Source organism: Macaca fascicularis, chromosome 13 (genome assembly GCF_037993035.2).
Source record: "Macaca fascicularis isolate 582-1 chromosome 13, T2T-MFA8v1.1".
Lineage (NCBI taxonomy): Eukaryota > Metazoa > Chordata > Mammalia > Primates > Cercopithecidae > Macaca > Macaca fascicularis.
Window position 1 is genome coordinate 67726379 of NC_088387.1, and position 22041 is coordinate 67748419.

The 22041-nt window shown below is 40.4% G+C and overlaps 1 protein-coding gene across 8 annotated transcripts in view; it reads right to left on the minus strand.

Moving 5' to 3' along the window:
• The window catches only part of ACYP2 (acylphosphatase 2), a 266925-nt gene that overhangs the window by 182152 nt on the left and 62732 nt on the right, over window positions 1–22041 (minus strand). For 5 of the 8 annotated variants that reach the window (XM_074011797.1, XM_015433439.4, XM_005575880.5 and 2 more), the window contains exon 1: window positions 8163–8304. The exons of 1 other annotated variant lie outside the window; for it this stretch is intronic. In XM_074011797.1, coding sequence (XP_073867898.1) covers window positions 8163–8304 — 142 coding nt within the window. Of the gene's footprint in view, window positions 1–3392; window positions 8334–22041 lie in introns of those variants that run through there. 2 more of the 8 variants (XM_045369330.3, XM_065527092.2) reach the window with 2 other exon arrangements.

Genomic DNA, 22041 nt, shown 5'->3' on the forward strand with positions numbered 1-22041 from the left:
CTGGCTAATTTTTTGCATTTTTAGTAAAGACAGGGTTTTGCCATGTTGGGCAGGCCGGTCTCAAACTCCTGACTTCAGGTGATCCACCCGCCTAGGCCTCCCAAAGTGTTGAGATTATAGGCATGACCCACTGCACCCGGCCAGAGGTATAAACTTTGTAAAGGATTTTAGAGTTCTAATTTGTTTTAGGCTTTTTTTCTTTTCTGGCAAATTTGACCCTACAAGTGTGTCACTGTAACGCTGACTTAGTAACTATTGTGTATGTATGTAAAAATGTGGAAACTTCCTAAATAAATAAAGAGATGTCCTTCTTGTATATGTACATCTGTGAAAGATAAAATTTCTTGACATCCTGGCTTTTTGAGTGACTGCATATACAGTGGTGATCCATCACAACTTTTGATTAATCTCATCAAAGACTTAGGTTGTCCATCAAGGTATGTCAGATGACCAGTTACAAAACTGGTTGCACACAATTACCAACCATGGTGATACGCATTTATACATTTTGCTTTTTGACCTACTTGCTTATGAATATAGTTCATCTGCTTGTAACTATTACACCTATGTGACTGTCATCAGTATACCGCAGTATGTACAGTCACAAAAATACATGTTATTATTACCTATCTTCTTGTGCAAACTGGCTTATGAAGTTTCTATTATGTTTGTATGTGTTTCTCAAATAAATCTCCTTTTTATTTATTTATTTTTTTTTTTTGAGACGGAGTCTCACTCTGTCACTCAGGCTGGAGGGCAGTGGTGCAATCTCGGCTCACTGCAACCTCCGCCTCCCAGGTTCAAGCGATTCTCCTGCCTCAGCCTCCCGAGTAGCTGGGATTACAGGCGCCTGCCACGATGTCCAGCTAATTTTTGTATTTTTAGTGGAGACAGGGTTTCACCATGTTGGCCAGGCTGGTCATAAACTCCTGACTTCAAGTTATCTGCTCGCCTTGGCCTCCCAAAGTGCTGGGATTACAGGTGTGAACCACCGGACCTGACCAAAAATTAGTATTTTAAATACTCTTTGAATGACTTTTTCCAGATTATATTTTTGGGATTTTGATCTTTCAAAACTGTGATTTGGGGGATTTTAGACTTTAGGGATTTTGATGTTTTGGAATTTCAACATGCAAGATTATGGCGTTTGCAATTGTATCTTTCAGGATTATGGCCCAAACACATATAGCATATACATTATAAAGACATAGAAACCACAAGAGTTGGTCAGGTGCTGTGGCTCACGTCTGTAATCCCAGCACTTTGGGAGGCCAAGGCAGGCAGATCACGAGGTCAGGAGATCGAGACCACCCTGGCTAACGCAGTGAAACCCCATTTCTACCAAAAATACAAAAAATTAGCCAGGCGTGGTGGTGGGCACCTGTAGTCCCAGCTGCTCGGGAGGCTGAGGCAGGAGAACGGCATGAACCCGGGAGGCGGAGCTTGCAGTGAGCCGAGATTATGCCACTGCACTCCAGCCTGGGCAATAGAGCGAGACTCCGTCTAAAAATAATAATAATAATAATAATTTTAAAAACCCAGAAGACTTTTAAAAAAGGTTGTTTTATAGAATATACAGGACTTGGGGCTGGAAACTGGAGCAGGATATGGTGGCTGTTGCTTTTAATTACCAGCTTTTCTATACTATTTGAGTTTTTTAAAAATCCATGTGTATATCTTCATTTGATTTATATTTTCAAAGTTGTAAATTTAAAAGCATTTGGGGCAGGGCATGGTGGCTCATGCCTGTAATCCCAGCACTTTGGAAAGACAAGGCAGATGAATCACTTGAGTCCAGAGTTCAAGACCAGCCTGGGCAACATGGTGAAACCCCATCTCTACAAAAACTATGAATACAAAACTTAGCCGAGCATGATAGCACTTGCCTCTAGTTAGCACATGCCTCTTAGATAGCACATGATAGCACATGTGCTTAGATAGCACATGATAGCATATGCCTCTAGTCCCAGCTATTAGGGAGGATAGAGTCAGGGAGGATCAGTTGAGCCTGCAGTGAGCTGTGATCAGTGAGCTGCACTCTAGCCTGGGTGACAGAGCAAGACTCTGTTTCAAATAAATAAACAAATAAAAGCATTTTTAACTATGAATGGTAACGATACACACATGGATTTATCAAATCTTAAAACAGTGGAGCTACAGGATGTCACTTAAGTTTGAGGCATAATTTTTGGTTAAATTCATACTTCTTGATGAACTGGGTGGATAATAAAAGTGTTACCCATTGCTTAAGGCAGTGATAGAAGGAAATAAACAAGGCTGAAATAAATCATATATAAAAGATTCAATATGGGCCAGTCATGGTGGCTCACGCCTGTAAACCCAGCACTTTGGGAGGCCGAGACAGGTGGATCACCTGAGGTCAGGAGTTCAAGACCAGCCTGACTAACATGAAGAAACCCCGTCTCTACTAAAAATATAAAAAATTAGCTGGGCATGGTGGCACATGCCTGTAATCCCAGCTACGCAGGAGGCTGAGGCAGGAGAATCGCTTGAACCTGGTAGGTGGAGGTTGCAGTGAGCCAAGATAGCACCATTGCACTCCAGCCTGGGCAACAAGAATGAAACTCTGTCTCAAAAAAAAAAAAAAAAAAAAAAAAAGATTCAATATCAACTTAACAGAAATTTAGGTGGTTTTGGTTATGGATTCAATGTTTTGAGGAAGAGGTCATAGACACAAGATCACGATCTTTTTGTAATGTGTCCTTTTGTGTCACTACTTGGGGAAAAAAATCAAATGTAATAATTGTTTAGAATTTTATTTAATATATGAACAACTGTGACAGGCACATACCCCAAATCCATTCTCCCATTCTTCCTTTCTAACAGAACTCTGATTTTACTTGGGGCAGCAATGTGCCAGTTGATGTTTCCCAGACTTCCTTATAGTGTGAATGGCCAATGAAATGTAAGCCAAGTCACTGGTTAGGACTTTCAAGATAACTCTTCAATAGGGGCTGACTAGGCCTGGCGTGATGGTTTCTCCATGTTGGGGTATTGCACTGGTACCCCTTCTTCTAATCGTGGTGTGAATATTATGACTGGAGCTAAGCAGCAACCTTGAAACCTTAAGGGAGAGGCCAAGAACATCAGAGACATTGGCCCTGACTTCCCTGAGGCACTTTAACATGCCAGGGGATGGAGGAAGAAGTGGGGAATGGGGGAATGAGGTGGGGAATGGGAAACAACTGGTAAAGGGAAGGAGGGGTGATGGAAATGTTCTGGAATTAATGCTAATGCTGCAAAACATTGTGAATATACTAAAAACTACTGTGTATTTAGTGTTATGTAAATTACATCTCAATTTTGTTAATGCCACACACACACACAAAAAAGGAAAGCAGAAAACAGGACTATGATGTAGTCCTTCCTACCTCTATTTGTAGAACAAGGGCAGTCATTCTCCAATTTTGCTTACCATTCAACCTCCCTGACTTTTTCCTATCACTCCATACCAAAACAACTGCAGTGAAGATCCTCTTGAAGTACTGCAAGTAGAACTAAATGATTGAGATCTCTCTAGATTTTATAACTTATTTCTGCAGGAGAAAGCATCTTTCTCTCTAGCAGAAATTCCTTCTGTGAGGAGGAGTATCGTTAGTGTGTCATTCCTGGCTACTTTCTACCCTGCCCTTGTCACAGGGACAAGCAGTGACTCATCTACTGGGTAAATTTAGAAGGAGAAACATGCATAGCCCAGGCAGATCCTCTTCCTCCTCCTGCTGGAAGCAAGTTACCCACGGGGATCATACTTCTGGCTCTGCCCTAGAGCAGCCTCCCTGTGCCTGGAGTTGGGGGTGGCCAGTGTTTAATTCTGTAGTACAGGTCATTATAAAGTCCACTTACCTGCAGATAGACACCACATTCCTAAAACTCTGCTTTACTCTTTGTCTTCCTTGTCAGTAACTCACACAATGAAGAGAGGTGTTATTTGTTGGGCCCCTCGAACTACAACCCTTATTTTAAAGCTTTGGGAGGAATGTATGTCAAGGAGCCTCAAGACTTCTAGCCCATTAACTCTGCAAGGCAGTGAACCATGCAGGAATCAACTGCTCGAAGTTGATATGCCACCTGGAATCTTCCCAGAATCTTTCTGAGAGTCCTGATTCCTAGTATGAAGTAATAGACATCTATATAGAAAGAAAAGGCGGACATGGAGACATTTTTCTGTACTTTATCAGTGTTGGCTGGAACACAGCCCTCTTGGGACAGGGCTTCTGTAGGAGATTTACCTATGGGCTTTCGTGGCTTCCCCATACTTTTTCCACCTCACTTGCTGAACAGAAGGAAAGCTGATATAACACATGCAGGTTTTTCACAGATACACTGATCTGGAAACTGGGGCAGACATCAGCCCCTTTGGTGATAAAAGACTCCAGCACAATATGCTGCTCAGTCAAGGTCCAGTCCACTACAACTGTACCTCACTTTGTAGAAAGGGGTGTCAGTGAGAAACCCTGAGGGGAATATTTGCAAAGTAAATCATACTTCGAATTGACAAACAAACACTGATATTTAAAGAAACCTGTGATGAGTTTTAAATGTCAGCAGCTTTTCACGTAAAATCATATTTTTTATATTGTAACCTACCATTTCATCCTGGGATCTGACTGCAGTGTCAATTTTGAATGCAGGAAGTGATCTATATGCCGCCTTACAAAGCAGACCTTAATGGCTATAAATATCTTTAATTGTTACAAAGCTTTCCTTATGTGGAATAAAATTCTGCCTTACTTAACCTTTCGCCATCAGTCCAGGGTCTCTTCCCTGGAGCCATACACCATGGCATCTTTCAAACAGTTAAGACAGCCATCACACTACTATTTATTCTCCAAGAGGTGTAGCCCCGTAGGAGATATGAAAACAAGCCACCAGCCTGACCTTCAAAATATTGTCATTATTTTCTAGTGAGAGACACAAGTGTACACAGATAATTGTAGCTGAAAGCAGAATGATTAAAAGGAAAAACACTAAGTGTAACAACTATAAATAAAATGCTATAGGAACAAAGACAGGAGAGGGAATTAGAGTTACCATATTTATGTTTCTTGATTTTAATGGTGTACTTATATTTTCAACCTCTAAAACACAGCTTTTCCATTTACTTGTCTACATAAGAAAAAATGTGTACATCTAAATCATGCATTATCTGACAAAGTCATTTAATAATTCATCCCAGTTTTCATTTTAAGCAATATTTAACAAATATGGTATTCATCTCAGTGACAGCAGTAGGAGACAGACAAATTCCCTAGGTAGACAGGGATGGGTCTCTAGTGAAACCCAACCTTCAGGTGAAACCTGAAACTGAGTTTCCAGTTCCAGGTGGAGTCCACAACCAGAGTGAGAATTTTCTCGATGTCTTTTAGCCAACTGAATGGTGCTTTTTCCCAGCCCAACCATGGAACAATTACCATACACCCCATTCTGAGCCCATAAAAACCCCAGACTCAGCCTCACAGATGGCTATCCACTTTCAGGCCCCCTCTTACACAGAGGCCTACCCACTTCAGGTCCCCTCTCTTTATTGAGAGCTTTTCTGTCACTCAGTAAAATTCTTCTCTGCCTTGTTCAGATCCATGCATAATGTTCAGGGAACTAATTTCCAGATGTTCAACTTCCACATACATTCTTTCCCAAAACTGACCTGAGACTGCTTTCCTATCTCCCTTTGCACAATCACCCTTTGAAAGAAAGGTCTCCTATTATCCTAAGTGAAGTAACTCAGGAATGGAAAACCAAACATTCTATGTTCTCACTCATAAATGGGAGCTAAGCTATGAGGATGCAAAGGCATAAGAATGATACAATGGACTCTGGGGACTCAGGGGGAAAGGGTAGGAGGGGGTGAGGGATAAAAGGCTACACACTGAGTACAGTGTACACTGCTTGGGTGATGGCTGCACCAAAATCTCAGAAATCACCACTAATGAACTTATTCATGTAATCAAATACCACCTGTTCTCCAAAGACCTATTGGAAATAAAAATAAAATTAAATTTAAAAAAGAAAGATCTCTTTACAAAAGGCACACTTTTATCCATTCTTAATCTTACCCTGGTACACTGCACCAAAGTGTAAAAACCTCTAGAGTTCCAAATACAAGGATAATTCAACTCTTCCTCTGACCAAGGTTAAATAAATATCCCCAGCCTTCTCATTGATAATAAATTTCTGGCTGAGTACAGTGGCTCACGCTGTAATCCCAGCACTTTGGGAGGCCAAGTGCAGGAGGATCACTTGAAGCCAGGATTTCGAGACTTGCCTGGGCAACAGAGACACTTTCTCTACATAAAATAATTTAAAACTTAGCCATGCACGGTGGCGCGGGCCTGTAGTCCCAGCTGCTTAGAAGGTTGAGGCAGAAGATCACTTGAGCCCAGGAGTTCCAGGCTGCATTGAGCTATGATTGTGCCACTCAACTTTCTCCAGCCTGGGTGACAGCAAGACTCCTTCTCTTAAAAAAATAGAATTAAAAAAATAAACTTCTAACACAAATTTACCTTTAAATTTTAATAATGTTTATCATACTTTTCATATTATTTTCATCTAGTGTTCTAATAATAATTTCAATAATAATTCAATCCAGACAAAAAATTTAATACTTGGAGCTGTTGAATACAATGACTTCTAAATTTCTCTTCAAAGAATCAGTATGTCAGTATGCTCGGTTCATTGTGCTCTATTTTAAAGTCTAGCTTCCTCGTTCTCCTCACCCCTAGTTTCGGTAAACAACCTTTTCCACCAGTTTTAATCAGTAGTTCACATCTATTCCCCTGGTCACCTGCTCCATCTTAAGTCACCCCTGGTCACCTGCTCCGTCCTGAGTCACCTGTGGTCACCTGCTCTGACCCGAATCATCCTGAGTCACCTGTTCTGTAACCACCCTTCCTGCCAAACTACCCACCCCGCCACTCCAGCTCACACCCCGGCTGGTTAAAACAGCCAATCGGAATTAACTTAGACTGTGCGGTCCAACCCTAGCCACTAGGGGAAAGACACAGCAGTAGGGGCTACCTGCATCAGGAATAAGAACTTCCCCTTCCCCTCCCCTGTTCAGGTGTGCTCTTGCCATTGTTCCATCCGAGAGTCGCACCCTTCTATAGAAGTAAAATTGCCTTGCTGAAAAAATTATTTGAGTTTTTGCACCAAGGAACAATCATTTGTTTCTAACAAAGCCTTATTGTCAAAGGACATTAAGAAAAAGCATTATACTTATTCATACATGTGCATATATATATATACATATACACACACATATAGCAGAAAAGTATGATAGGGTGAGCAAGGAAAAAAAACCCTCAAGCGAAACAAGGGGGTAATTCTGTGGGAGAAGTGGAATGTAAATCAAAGTCAAAGAGGAAAAGAAATGAGTAAAATTTCCCATTGTTGAAGAGTTTTATTTCAAATTAAGATGGTGGATATTAAATCATTACCGTATTTACATTCCATTGAATACATTTCAGAGTGACTTAATATTTTCATTTATAAATATCAATATTTTAAATAAGCCAGACGTTACAAACTTTGCAACTACTTAAACTTAGGATGAAACAAAAATTAGGTAACAATTTAATTCTTTTAAGAGCTACAAAGAGGTCTAAAAAAAGGTTTGACCTCTGAAAAGGTAACCTTAAACCATCTAAGCGTCCTTCCTAAAACCCAAGTCAAGACCAGGTAGCTTCAGTGGCAAGCAACGAGACCACTAGTTCAAAGACCCTCTTCTTTTCCTACCCAACTTCAACCTTTCCCTCTGTGCCGCTTACTCCCGCACCCGGCAGCCGCCCGCTTCTGATCCTCAGCAAACCCCTCTCCACTTCTCTCCCCATCGCCACTTCCCTCCCCATTCCCCTACTTCCCTCCCCATTCCCCTACTTCCCTCCCCATTCCCCTACTTCCCTCCCCATTCCCCTACTTCCCTCCCCATTCCCCTACTTCCCTCCCTATTCCCCTACTTCCGCCCGTCCAAGTCCTCGGGCGCATGCGCGTTTCGCCTCCTTCCCCATCGCGGCTGCTGTGTCATGGCTGAGCGGAAGTCCCAGCCACAACGGGAAAAGGCATACTATAGGTGGGAGGCGCTTTCACAGCTTTCTCCCCTTACTCCCATAACCTTTTTGATCTCCCACTGTGGAGGGGCCTCCTACCCTGCACTCTTCCGAACACCTCGTAGTCCACGGATTTGAGTGGCCCGGCGGTAGACATGGCTGCGGCGAGCCCTCTGTTGAGGAGCCGGAGCAGGGCTCGGGGCGCGGCGACTGCGGCGGCCGCGAGAGGGAGGGGACACATGGGACCGCTTGGCGCACCCCGCGCCTGTCACCGGTCCCGGACGCTAGCGCGCCGGGGTCACGCGTCGGACGCGGCAAATGAGACTGCGGGGCCTGGGAGCGAGGGCCGCCGGGGACGCCAGGAGGGAAGAGGCAGCTGGGCCCCAGGCATCCTAGGCCTCCTTTCTCTGCCTGTCTTCCCGGACTGGGGAGGATGCTCTCTCCACAGCGCTCCCTACCATTTAATTGATCAAGGTTCTCTGTTCCCAAAGTTAGTAAATAAAAGCCGGATGCTGTGCCCAAAAAAAGTTGCTTCCCCCAGCTTTATTAAAGTGTAATTGACAAAAGTTGGGTATATTTGTGGTGTACAAGGTGATGTTTTGACATATGTATGCATTGTGAAATGATTACATCAATGGAATTAACATATCCATTGCACCATTTTTTCATGAAGAGAACATTTAAGATCTACTCATCAATTTTTAAGGACACAATACATTAACTACAGTCACCATGTTACACATCAGATCTTCAGAACTTCCTGTTCACACTAACTGAAACTTTGTACCCTTTGACCAATATCTGCCCATTTCCAACCCCTTTCATCCCCCATCCCAGGTCCCCCGCCCTACTCCATCCCGGCAAGATTTGCTTTTGAAATCAAGGGCCTGCTGGTTTAGTGTTTTGAGAGTTAGTAAATTATTTATGAAATGTTTAGATGACTACCAAATCCGGCGATTTTGAGCCAGCTTTTAAGATAAGGTCTGCAACATCTTGAACTCTTCTGTAGAGTCAGGAAGTAGCTGAGCCTGAACTCATATTCTAAATGGATTGTGATATTTTTCTGGGATAAGAAACTTTTTAAAAATATGAAGTATTTTATTCTAGTGGAAACAGACAAAAGAAAAACACTGTAGTCATCTTGTCTGCTGTTCAGTCATACAGTTTTTTGTGTGTGGGGGTTTGTTGTTGTTTTGAGACAGAGTTTCGCTCTTGTCGCCCAGAGTGAAGTACAGTGGTGCAAACTCGGCTCACTGCAACCTCCACCTCCTGGGTTCAAGAGATTCTCCTGCCTCAGCCTTCCAAGTAGCTGGGATTACAGGCAAGCACCACCTCACCCAGCTGATTTTTGTATTTTTAGTAGAGACGGTGTTTCACCATGTTGTCCAGGCTGGGCTCAAACTCCTGACCTCAGGTGATCCACCTGCCTTGGCCTCCCAAAGTGCTGGGATTACAGGTGTGAGCCACCGCACCCAATCTTTTTTTTTTTTTTTTTTTTTTTTTAATGATCTTGATTATTCTCAGCAACATCCCAATTGCCTAGAAGGTTAAGGCTGGATTTTATTTCCTAGTGAGCTATTATAAAGTTTTAATATAAAACCATCCACCACTCCAAGGGATCTGGATACAGCTATTGATAATCTGCCACCTTCTAGAATTCCAAATATGTTTACTTGTGAGAATTTGCATTTCTGTATTTGTTGGCCTCAATACCTTTACATATTTCTCTGCATCTGGCCACACAGTTAAAATAATCCACTGCAATCTGATTCAATATACTGTGCCAATTCTATTAGAGAACACCAAAAATCACCTAAAACTTGGTTAGAATATGGTTAAATCACTTTTAAAGTAAAATGTATTACAGAAATGCTAATGCAGTTAATTTATGTAGTGAAGGTCTTGGTTTACTGCAGAGACCTCACAACTTACCTCTTCCATCTCCCAGTTCATTCCATGCAGACTCTAGAATCAACATAAATTTTAAGTCATTCTTCTTAATACGTTCAAAGTAGAACCTAAGGTCTTCAGCCTCCACTACCTGCGTTTAAACTATAGTCAAGACACTCTCGGTTATTCCGCTGTTTCAATAGAGAGGTTTAAAACAAAGAACCTCCTCTCTTGGATCTACTGTATCTGGAATGCCTTCCCCTTCTCCAGTATCTTCCTCGATCCCGCTCAGTCACCTCTGCGAGTGGTTACCAGATTTTATCCTAGTTATTTAGTGTGCCTTCCCCACTAGTACAGTCGGTCATCTATATTAGCAGGTTCTGCATCCATAGATTCAACCAACCTCAAACAGAATTTTTTTTTTTTTTTTTAAGTATCTTGACCTCCACGGTGGTTCACACCTGTAATCCCAACACGTTGGGAGGCCGAGGCTGGCGAATAGCTTGAGCCCAGGAGTTAGAGGCCAACCTGGACGATACAGTGAAGCCCCGCCTCTATAAAAAATACAAAAATTAGCTGGGTGTGGTGGCCTGTGCCTGTAGTCCTAGCTACTTGGGAGGCTGAGGTGGGAGTAGGATCACTTTTGCCCAGGAGGCAGAGGTTGCAGTGAGCTGAGATGGGGCCACTGCACTCCAGCCTGGGTGATAGAGCAAGACCCTTTCTCAAAAAAAAAAAAAAAAAAAAAAAAAAGGCATCTCTACTGAACACATGCAGACTCTTTTTTCTTGTCATCATTTCCTGAACAATACAATATAGCATTTACATCTCATTAGGTATTATAAGTAGTCTAGAGATGACTTAAAATATACAAGACAATATGTGTACGTATGTTTCTATCAGGAATTTGAACATTCAGGATTTTTATATCCAAGGGGAGTCCTGGAACCAATCCCCTGCAGATAACAAAGGACAACTATACCGTAGCTTCTAAGTAGTCACTGACTGGGAAGGTTGACATTTTCCTTTTCTTAATCAATCTTTGACTTTTCTCCACATTTACCCAAGAGTACCCCTGCCAATTATTAGGTAGGGTTTATTTGAATTTTAGAAGTGCTGTAGCAACAATTGACATTTGCTTAGCTGAAAAATTTGCTGTGTCTGCCAGCAGTCTAACATTAGCAAACGGAAATTTTTATGTACCATTTCAGCATGGATTGCCAATAATATGTGATTCTAAGTCTTTAGAAAATTTAAGCAAATGTTTCTAATATATGTTTTAAGTAATTATAATATGAATTCAACTTTTATTCTTCTTTTCCATGTTGTTATCTTTCCAATGAATATTTTAATAAATCACATTAGGTGGATAAACCACACATGTACCTACTGTGAGTCCCTGTTGTTACATTTTCAGGCTGCTTCTCATTTTTGGCTACCATAGAAAAGAAAATATTTGTGCATATAGCTTCCTTCCCACATATTTTTAATTGAAGTTAGAATATCAAATCAAGGATATAAGCGTGTGTTGTTCTTGATGTATATTGCCAAACTGTTTTTCAAAGGGCTGTGCCAATTTAAATATATTACCACCAACACTGTATATGATTATTTGACTTTTTATACAAACAAATGTATGCAGGTCCTTCACATACAATGTGTGATTAAATTATATGAAGCTTTGGTTTTGTAACCTGAGCAACAGCTTTGGAATAACTAGGCTTTGTGTTACTACTGGTTGAAATTAAAACCTGTCAATCCCCTTCTTTGAACCCTTTAAGACAATTTGTTTGTGATCTAGGATTATGTTTAAGGTAATACATAGAAAAGGAAAATCCTGCTTATATAATATGACTGTAAAAGATGACCAAGCACCAGAACCTGTGAAATAATACACATATATAGATATGTATTATCTATCTATGATAATACATATGATAATAATACATACGATAATATAGATAATACACATCTATATATGTGTATATCTAATAAGGATAGATAATACACAGAACCTGTGAAAAAAGGATAGATAAAACTCTGTGTCCAAATGACATTTGAACTGAAGAGGTGCTGCCTGTAACTCTTGAATTCATCACCACATGGGGTCATTTGAAAGTGATTGCTAGTTATTTCTTAGAAATTTGATATTAAGATATGATTGATTTCAAGGACAAGCAAAATTACTTTATCTGTCAACACATTTCTATCCCTGAAATATTTTTGTAATCATTATGGTGAAAGTACAGGACCCAACAGGATACAAATTGTTAACTTCCACAAGGCAAGAGGCCTAAACAGGCCATTCAATGATTCCCTGTGGAAGGAACACTTTATAGGTCAAAATAAATGCTTAGATAATTGTTACTAACTGGTTTCAAAATTATTAGACAGCAACTGTTGATCGACTGAGTAAGTAGCTGGTTTCCCAGAAGAGGCTTTAATCTTATTACAAATTATCAGAAAATTGCTTAAGCGTTCTCTCAGCAAAGCATATTTCTTTCCAGAAGGATATTCTGTCCGAGGTTTGAACCAATTTTTCTTTGTCACTGTCCAATTTAATAGTAAAAAGTCAGAAGGATAAGTAACATTAAAGCATCTTCCCTCTCCCAGCTTGGTACTAAGTATGCTAAAGTGAGGAGAGGCCATGGTTGGTCCCTGCCCTTGCCTTCATTTCCCCCTACCTAGCTGAAAATGGAAAGACACAACATACTTTTGAAATCCATTTGGGCTCTCTGGGAATGGTGAATATCCAAAGCTGATTACTTATTTTGCAGGATTCTTTTTGTGGGGACTCAGAACTTCACCCTAATTGGAATTCCTGACTGCTGCTCCCTTGTAAGTCAATGCCAGTTCTCTCTGCAGCCCCATCCCAGCTTCTGTATTAAATGCTCTGGCCCAGCTTCTGTATTAAATGCTACACCTCCAACCTCTTTCTGCTGAAAGAGACTAGCCCCCAGCAAGAAGGCCATCTGGGTGGGATCCATTTTAAACTGACCACAGGACCACATCCCTTTCTCCCATCACATCCTAGTTGTGGAGACTCATATCTCTGCCCTACCAGTGATAGAAGTCACAGATTGCGCTGAACTCAACCACGGCTCTTTGCTCTGCTTCGCAGTCATTTTTCAGACATCTCCAGCTACAGCCTTTCCTCTTGCCTTTCCTCAGGTATGGGTCAACCTGTCTTTCTAGCTCTGAGGAGTAAACACCGAGATCTCAGAGAGGTTTTCTTAAAGACTGTCTCACTGAGCTTGGGGTGATGAGGAGACACCCTGCTTCTCTCTCACATGGTGGGAGGAAAAAGCTACAGTTCCCCAGTGCATTTCCCCAGAGAAATACTCTGGAGCCTCAGGTGGGTGTTGGACTAAAAATCTTAAAATTCTTTTAAAATGCCCCTTTTGTACAACACAGGGAGTTTAGCACCTCATCTCAAAATGTAGCTATAACTACGGTTTTGTTTTCGGTCACAGGTCTCAGCTGAAGCTGAGACAAAAGTCCTGTTTTTCAAATCAACAGAATTCAATACATAAACCTTGTTTGGATCCTGATTTGAGTATGTAAATCTGAACAAGACATTTTTTAGACCATTGGAGAACTTTGAATGTAGGCTGACTACTAAACATTACAGAATTATCATTAACTTTGTCACTGTGATAATAGCATCGTGGGTATTTAAAGGCGTTAACTGTTAGAGGCATGTACTGAAATACATAAGGGTACTATGATATAATATTTGGGGCTTGATTTAAAATCCTCAGGGGTTGGCGGGTAGGACAGTTTAGACAGAATAAACTTGGAAATGGTGATAGTTTTGAAGCTGGGTCTTGGGTAGATGGGGATTCATTATACTGTTCTCTAATTTTGTGTGTGTTTGAAATGCTTATGTGAAGTTTAAAAATAAAACTAAAAATTGAAGAGAATTTAATTTTACTTTACAAAATGCCTGACTAGTAATTCTCAAAATTGTCAAGGTTATCAGAAACAGAAAGCCTGAGAAGCATCAACCAGGAGCCTAAGGAGACCTGATGACTAGATGCAATGTTAGTATCCTTGATAGGATCGTGGGACAGAAAAAGAACTTGAAGTTATTTTTTTCAGAACTGAGGACATCTGGATAAAGTGTAAACTTTAGTTAATAATTAGATATTGATATTGGTTCATTAATTGCAACAAATATACATTTATAATTAACAATGGTACAAAATACTATTTATTAATATTAAGATTAACAATAGGGTAACTGGATATGGGGCATATGTGAACTCTGTACTATATTCACAATAATTTTGTTTAATCAATAACTTCTAAAACTAAAATTTTACTTTCTGAAAGTTTATTTTAGTATCCTATTATATGCTTTCATAATAACATTTCAAAATAAATTTCTCAATGTGGTGCATGAGCAGATTCACTATTTCAGTATACAGGCACACAATTTTTTTTATTTTTCAATTTATGTTTTATTTCAATAGGTTTTGGGGGAACACGTAATGCTTGGTTACATGAATAAGTTCTTCAGTGGTGATTTCTGAGATTTGGGTGCACCCATCACCCAAGCAGTATACACTGTACCCGATATGTAGTCTTTTATCCCTCAACCCCTCCCACCCTTTCCCCCAAGTCTCCAAAGTCCATTGTATCATTTTTATGCCTTTGCATCCTCATAGCTTAGCTTCCACTTACGAGTGAGAACATATGATGTTTGGTTTTCTATTCCTGGGTTACTTCACTTAGAACGATAGTTTCCAGTTCCATCCAGGTTGCTGTGAATGCCATTATTTCCTGTCTTTTTATGGCTGAGTAGTATTCCATGGTGTGTGTGTGTGTGTGTGTGTGTGTGTGTGTGTGTGTGTGTGTGTATTCCATGGTATATGTGTATATATTTATACATACACATACACCATGGTGTATACATATATATACATATATATATATGCACATTTTCTTTATTTACTCGATTGATGGGCATTTGGGCTGGTTCCTTATTTTTGCAATTGTGAATTGTGGGCATATAATTTAAATTTCTAGACAACTCTGAAGTCATGTTCAGGCAAAGACAGGACCAAACACTTTACTTTCAAAGCACTAAAGCATATCTTAACTGACATAAAGAAGAACAAGGAGATAATCAAATATACTAAAACCTTTATTAATGAAGAGAATGTGTTACAGAAATACTTCATTTCCAGAGGAAGAAATAATACAAAATGCATAAGAATATATCTAGAAGTAAGGAAAAGTAAAGGAAAATATCATTATAATTAGCATTGAGTCCTTTAGAAAACAGGAAATATGCATCTGAAGGTACTGAGTGAGAAAAAGGTAAAGTTATGATTACATAAGGAGGAAACTAATCACAGATGCCACTGCTTGGACACATCAAGGAGGCAACGAATGGCAAAGTCAGATTTTGAACAGAGTGTGCCCAGACGCCAAGCTATAGCACCAAGATAAGGAAGGGGAGAAAGGGCCAGGTACCACTCAGACAAAAAGTAGACACCACAGACCCCTCCCTTCCTAATACCCCCAAGGCGTGGACTTAAGCAGGTAACAGGTTTGCTTTTCCTGTGGAAGCAAGGAGCCTATCAGGGAAGAGATTTGTCCTGATTTCTTCTTAGTTCACACACACTTACTCCTGAAAAGGCTTGACTCAGATTTACCCTCAGGTCTGGGATAGTGTGACAACAACGGCCTTTGTGTCTTTGAAATAACTTATCTACTTCATGATGTCCTTGGTGAAACAGTGGATTGGTACATACATCCATTGCAGTCTCTTTCTAGCTGGACTTCCTGTTTCCGTAGGGCTGGAAAGTTTAAAGCTACAACCCCTAGACATTCTTGCAATTAAGATTCCTTATGTGATAGAGTTTCCACCAGCAGAACTACCACTGTAGATATGGAGGGTGGGGAGGGAGGGGATGAGTGAGGCAGAGGCCATCTGCTGCTGGTTCTGTGATAAGCATAGTCGCGGGGGAGTTTAGTTATTCTGTGGCATTGTTAACTGACTGTTCACTGGCTTGTGGGGCACTAAGAGGCAGGGCACGGGACATTTGTTTTACTAATTAATATCATAGCAAGTTTGGTGGGTCCCGGAGTAGCAGCTTTTTGGATGTGGCAGTTTCCGGACCGTGGCAGCTTCTGATGGTGGCAGGGGATGCATTGTTTGGAATCCAGCAGCCATAGCAACAACTTCCCAATTAAGCAAATGGTTTCTTACTGCAGAATCAGTAGATCCTTCGATGGCCCAGTTCTGCAGTAAAAGTCCATCCTAAAACTTCAGCCTCAAAGTGGATCTCAACTCTGATCTCAACATTTGAATTTCCAGGGGAGCTTATTCCTAAAGGTTTTGATTCACTATGTCAGCAATGGATTCCCGAATGGATATTCTAGAAAAGCAACCCAGATGCCTGTGATACGAAGCTCAGATTGAGAGTAAGTGACCAAGAGCTTCTTTCATTAGCCCTCCCAACAACTTCATAAGCCGTTTAATGCCCAGTGTTAAACAATTTCTGTTTAAACTGTCTGGAATGGATTATTGTTTCAGTAACTGAACTATGACCAATGCAATGTCTGGGGCAAAATCTTCACAATAGGAATATAACAAAGGTTAGGCAGAATGAAAGTTCAAATATGCCACCCCTTTCTGTCAATAGAGGGGCATTAAAATTCTCAATACTTACAAAGAGAAGAAATAAAGATTGTAACAACAACAACAACAAAAAAAACAAGTTAAGAATAGCAATGAAACCAAGCCTAGAGCTGTTGAAAAATAAATTGCCGTTGAAAGATTATAGAATAAATAAAGGCTTAGGTAGTCTATATTCTGCAAGCTAGTCACATCACACTTATTTATTTTTACTATCTACTTGGTTTGCAGCTATATCATTTTATTTTGAAAAAAAAAAAAAGAAAGAAAGACTAACTTTAAAAAGAACACTTTCAGCGCTCTAGTTAACAAACCATAATTTCTGATCTGTTGCTGCCATCTACCAACTATCCAAGGCAAGGCAGTTCCCGTGGGTAGGGTTACTCTTTCAGTCTTCAGGAAGCTAGTGCCACCTAAATGTCTCTCATTTCACTGACACACTTCGAAAATACTTTTAGGTGCATGCTAAACCCCTAAATGACAGGCAGTTTAGTTGCTGTTAGGACCCTTCACTCAACAGATGACTTAAATATGAAAGTATCTTGACCATGAATTACAATTAGATATGGATGTTATAAGAAAAGCAAAACTTGGCTGGGCAAGGTGACTCACGCCTGAAATCCTAACCCTTTGGGAGGCCAAGGCGGGCAGATCACGAGGTCAAGAGTTTGAGACCAGCCTGGCCAACATAGTGAAACCCCGTCTCTACTAAAATATACAAAAATTAGCCAGGTGTGGTGGCGGGCGCCTGTAATCCCAGCTACTCGGGAGGCTGAGGCAGGAGAATCACTTGAACCCAAGAGGCAGAGGTTGCAGTGAGCCGAGATCATGCCATTGCAGCCTCCAGACTGGGAAACAAGAGTAAGACTCCGTCTCAAAAATTTGTCTGGTAAATGTTGGTTGAAATCCTATAATACGAGACTTTATGTTTCCAGCATATGCATCTACTACATCCTTTAAAATTAGCTTTTCTTAAAGACTGTGTGTCTCAGAGATCTCTTGTTAAGTAAATAAGATGGTTTTTACCTGGACATAGGAAGCTTTTTGCAGTATGAAAATATTTCACCTAGAATTATTTACTTTTCATCCTTATTAATAAAATCTGATATTTGTCTGGGAATGGTGGTTCACACCTGTAATCTCAGTGCTTTGGGAGACTAAGGTGGGAGGATCATTTGAAGTCAACCTGGGCAACCCATCTCTGCAAATAAAATCATAATTTTAAAATTTTAAAAATAAAATCTTATCTTTAAAAAGTTGATAATAATGATGAATGCAGTACAGTGTCAATAATTCAGCACTTAAAAACATTTTGCTGATTGACTATATGTGATTTCCTTTTGAGTCCATGAATAGTACATTAAATTATACTTGCAGTGGCGTTTTATGATTATTATAACACTTTTATATATCAACTCCCATTTGATATTTACAGGTACAGAACCAAGTAGGACAGGTACTATACTTTAAAGACAGAGAAATAGTCTTACAACTTTTAAGGGATTGAATCCCATCTAGAATCCAGCCTTTCGTGGTAAAATTCAGTGTTCTTTCCACTCTGTCACACAGCCTTCAACAGTCTTTCATTCACTCATTCAACAGATGTTTATCAAACACCTAATGTTTGCCATGTGTAGGTGCTGGGGAGACAGTGATGTTTAATTTAGTAATGGGGGCTAGGCGCAATGACTTAGGCCTGTAATCCCAGCACTTTGGGGGCCTGAGGCAGGAGGATTGCTTGAGCCCAGGAGTTACAGACCAGTCTGGGCAACATGGCAAACGCTTCTCTACAAAAAATACAAAAATTAGCCAGATATGGTGGTTTGGCTGTAGTCCCAGCTACTCGGGAGGCTGCACCTGTAGTCCCAGCTACTCGGGAGGCTGAGGTGGGAGAATTGCTTGAGCCAGGGAGGTAAGCCATGATCATGCCACTGTACTCCAGCCTGGGCAGTAGAAGGAGACCCTGTCTCAAAAATGAATAAATAAATAAATTTTTAAAATTCAGAGATGGGAGTAGATTAGGGCTTAGAGAGGTTGTCTGGGAAGGTCTCTGGGGAAGTGATCGCTGAAGAATGGAAAAGAAGAAACCAAGAAGCAAGGTGGGAGAGCTTAATCCACGCAGAGGAAGTAGCATGTAGAAAGTTCCAGTTTCCCAAGTAGCAGAAACTGAAAGAAGCCCAGTGTGGATGCTGCATCATAAAATGTGAGACGGTGGCATTAAATATGGCTTTCAGTGAAGGCGAGGAGAAAGGTCATGCCAGGCTGTGGAAGCCACGGTGGAGTCTTGTTCCTGTTCCGAGTACAGTGGGAAGCCGGGGAAGAGTGCTCAGCCTCTATGTCCCATGCTGCAAATCAGAAGTTTTCCTGGGGGGAAATTTCCTGAATTGTTTTCAACAAAATAATATTCAGAAAACATCTGAATATTTCCCCAAAAATGTCTTCCAGAGAGCACTAGGTAGTTTGCTAACAATTGTGTAGGCTTGGAAGGGAATACTTGAATTATACTCTATGCCTCAGCTTGTAACACAATGTTACATTGTGGACACAGTTATTCTCTAAGACCTGACTAGACCCCACTTTTTTGTGCAATCCCCTATCAGCCCTTTTTGTCTAGTTGCACGTTATGTTCACTTGGGGAGCGTTCTTCCCTTCTCCAGAAATTTTAATATAATTAATATGGTGTTAGGCCAGCCACCAGCAGTTGTTAAAAAGCTTCTCAGGTAGTTCCACTGTTTAGCCAGGGTTGAGAATTGCTGATCTAAGGGATTGTAATAAATGACTTTTATGTAATACTTTCTCATTTTCGAAGTGATTTTTATCAAGTGTAGCATACTCAGACTAAAATAAGACTAAAACAGTAGCCTGTAAGGTGACTGTTCATTTGGTTTATCACTCAGGCTCCAGAGTCCTGCATCGAGCAGTTTGGTAAAATCTAACTACATCAAAAATGTCAACGTAACAAAACCTGGAAAAGTTCTTTATAAAGGTGACAAAAGGACTTGAGCTACATGACTAAGCTTGCCCTTTTATGGTATATCTATTTTACTACACACCAATTTTAAAATAAATATATAATACACTATAATACCAAAGGTACATAGTGGGAGGCTCTGATAATTTCCACTTCTTCCTCATGAAGGAACTTATGAACACATAGTCATTATAATCAAAGGAATATTTTCTTTTCTCATCCTATCTTGATTCTGTTCTCCAAGACTACTGACCATCATCCATGCATCAATGTACTCTTGTACCACACCAGACAGCATCAGTATATATCTTGCATCGGAATCCTAATTCTACATGCCAGATGTTCTTAATCTGTACATTTGGAACAATCCGAAGTTCATTTTAAGTATCAAGTCTCTATCACCAATAGAGGCGGTACCCACAGTTACACTCAGGAAAACACTGGCTGCCTGCTTTCTTGTTCAACCTGTGGCTGGGTTTGATCTGTTTAGCTTAGCCTTGTAGCACTCTCTCTAACCTGCAGGCTCTGACTGGCATCTGTATTCTCTGTAGCTGCAGGCATTTCCTCCGCCTGCCGCATGGGTGGGGCATGGGTGGGGAAGGGATTTATTCTGCTCTGTTTGGCAGCAGAGCACCATCAAGCTACATATGAATCACTCATGGTACTCCCTGTGGGATACCATTAAAGATCCTCTGATATTTAATGCTCAGAGCACTATTCTCTAACATTTCTTATTCACTTTCTTGAGCTCTATATTTTGAAATAAATAAATCATATTTCATAGTCATAAACATGTTAGAAGAATAGGAAGAAAATCAATGGCCCATTTTACAGATGAGAAAACCGGGCCACAGAAGTTAAATCAGAGTAATAACTAAGCCATAAAACTATTTAGTGTTTAGAATTAGGATGAATAAAAGCGTAATACCCACTGCATGGATCTATGTGTAATTTAAAATAGTAATCTTGAGTAAAAATATAAATAACAAAATTAGGAAACAAATGACAAACTGAAAAAAAACATTTCCAGCATGCAAAACTGAAAGGAATAAAGATCAAGGTTAAGATGTTAGGAACATCTTAAAAGCACTGTGCTGATAGCAAAATGGACAGATAACTCATAAAAGCCCAAATACAAATGGTCAACAAATATCTGAAATAAAGTTTATGAATGAATATGAAATAGAACAATGATGTGGTGGACATGTGTTGCTTTTATCTATGCATTATTCCTTCTCCCCAACTTTTGATAGAAAACTTATTTCTCCCACACTCCAACCATGTGGTTGTGGGAGAGCTGATGATACTTGTAACATACATTTTTTCTTTTGCTGGCACAGTATCCGCTCTTTTTTTTTTGTCGTTTACAAACCCTCTTTCTCCCCTATTAGTCCTTGTGATTTTAGGGGGAGCTAATGCCTTCCCTTACCCTTGTGCAGGGGTGGCATATAACCCAATCCTAACTCATCAGATTTTTTCATCCCTCTGCTACAATGAGTGGTAGGGATGGACACAATTTGGAAGCCAGGCCAACCAAAGTCTTCCTTCCTCAGAACCTTTGTTGGACCCATTAGAAATGAGGTATTCCCTTTGAGACCCATGAGACTGCTGAATCATTTCACCCTGGAGCTATCAGGAATCATTTTGCCAATAGGCAGAGAGAAAGTCTGCCTCAGAATGAAGCCAACAAAGAGGAGAGCAGGGCAAAAGATAAAAAGCAAGTCCTGATGATATTGTTTGAGCCCCTGTTCCTGAAAGAACTCTCAACTAAACTTCAGTTGCATGAGCCAATATATTCACTTTTCTTTTTTTTTTCTCTTTTCTTTTTTTTTTTTTTTTTTTTTTTTTGGCTTAAGCCAGCTTAAATTGGGTTTCTATCCTGGCACTTAAATGAGCTCTGATTAATGTAGGATTGAATCAGAGACAGCAACGATGTCTCATTCCTCTAGACCTCCTTAGCTAAGATGATGTAAGCCTAGACCTGCTTGCAACCATGTCTCCCTCCTTAGAAAAAAGTGTCTGCAACAGAAGAGGAATGAGGGACAGCGCTTTCTGTGAAATCATTTGAGTTCTTGAATCAATCAACCTTGAGGCCAGCACCCAGATGCATGAGGCAATAAATCTCATTATTTGCTTAAGCTGGTCTCTAACAAGTCTCTCTCACTGTAACAGTGTCATCAGCTCATTGTATAGAGTTCCAACACAATTATATCTTATTTGTATTTGTCCTAATATAAATGAGATATCAATTTTCCTAACATTAAAAATAGTAATATGCAGTATTATTTATGATATGCTAAAACAGACTGTCACACACAGCTAGCATTTGGATACAAACATTTTGTAAAACAATTTGACTATGGCCGGGCGCGGTGGCTCACGCCTGTAATCCCTGCACTTTGGGAGGCTGAGGCGGGCAGATCACGAGGTCAGTAGATCGAGACCATCCTGGCTAACACGGTGAAACCCCG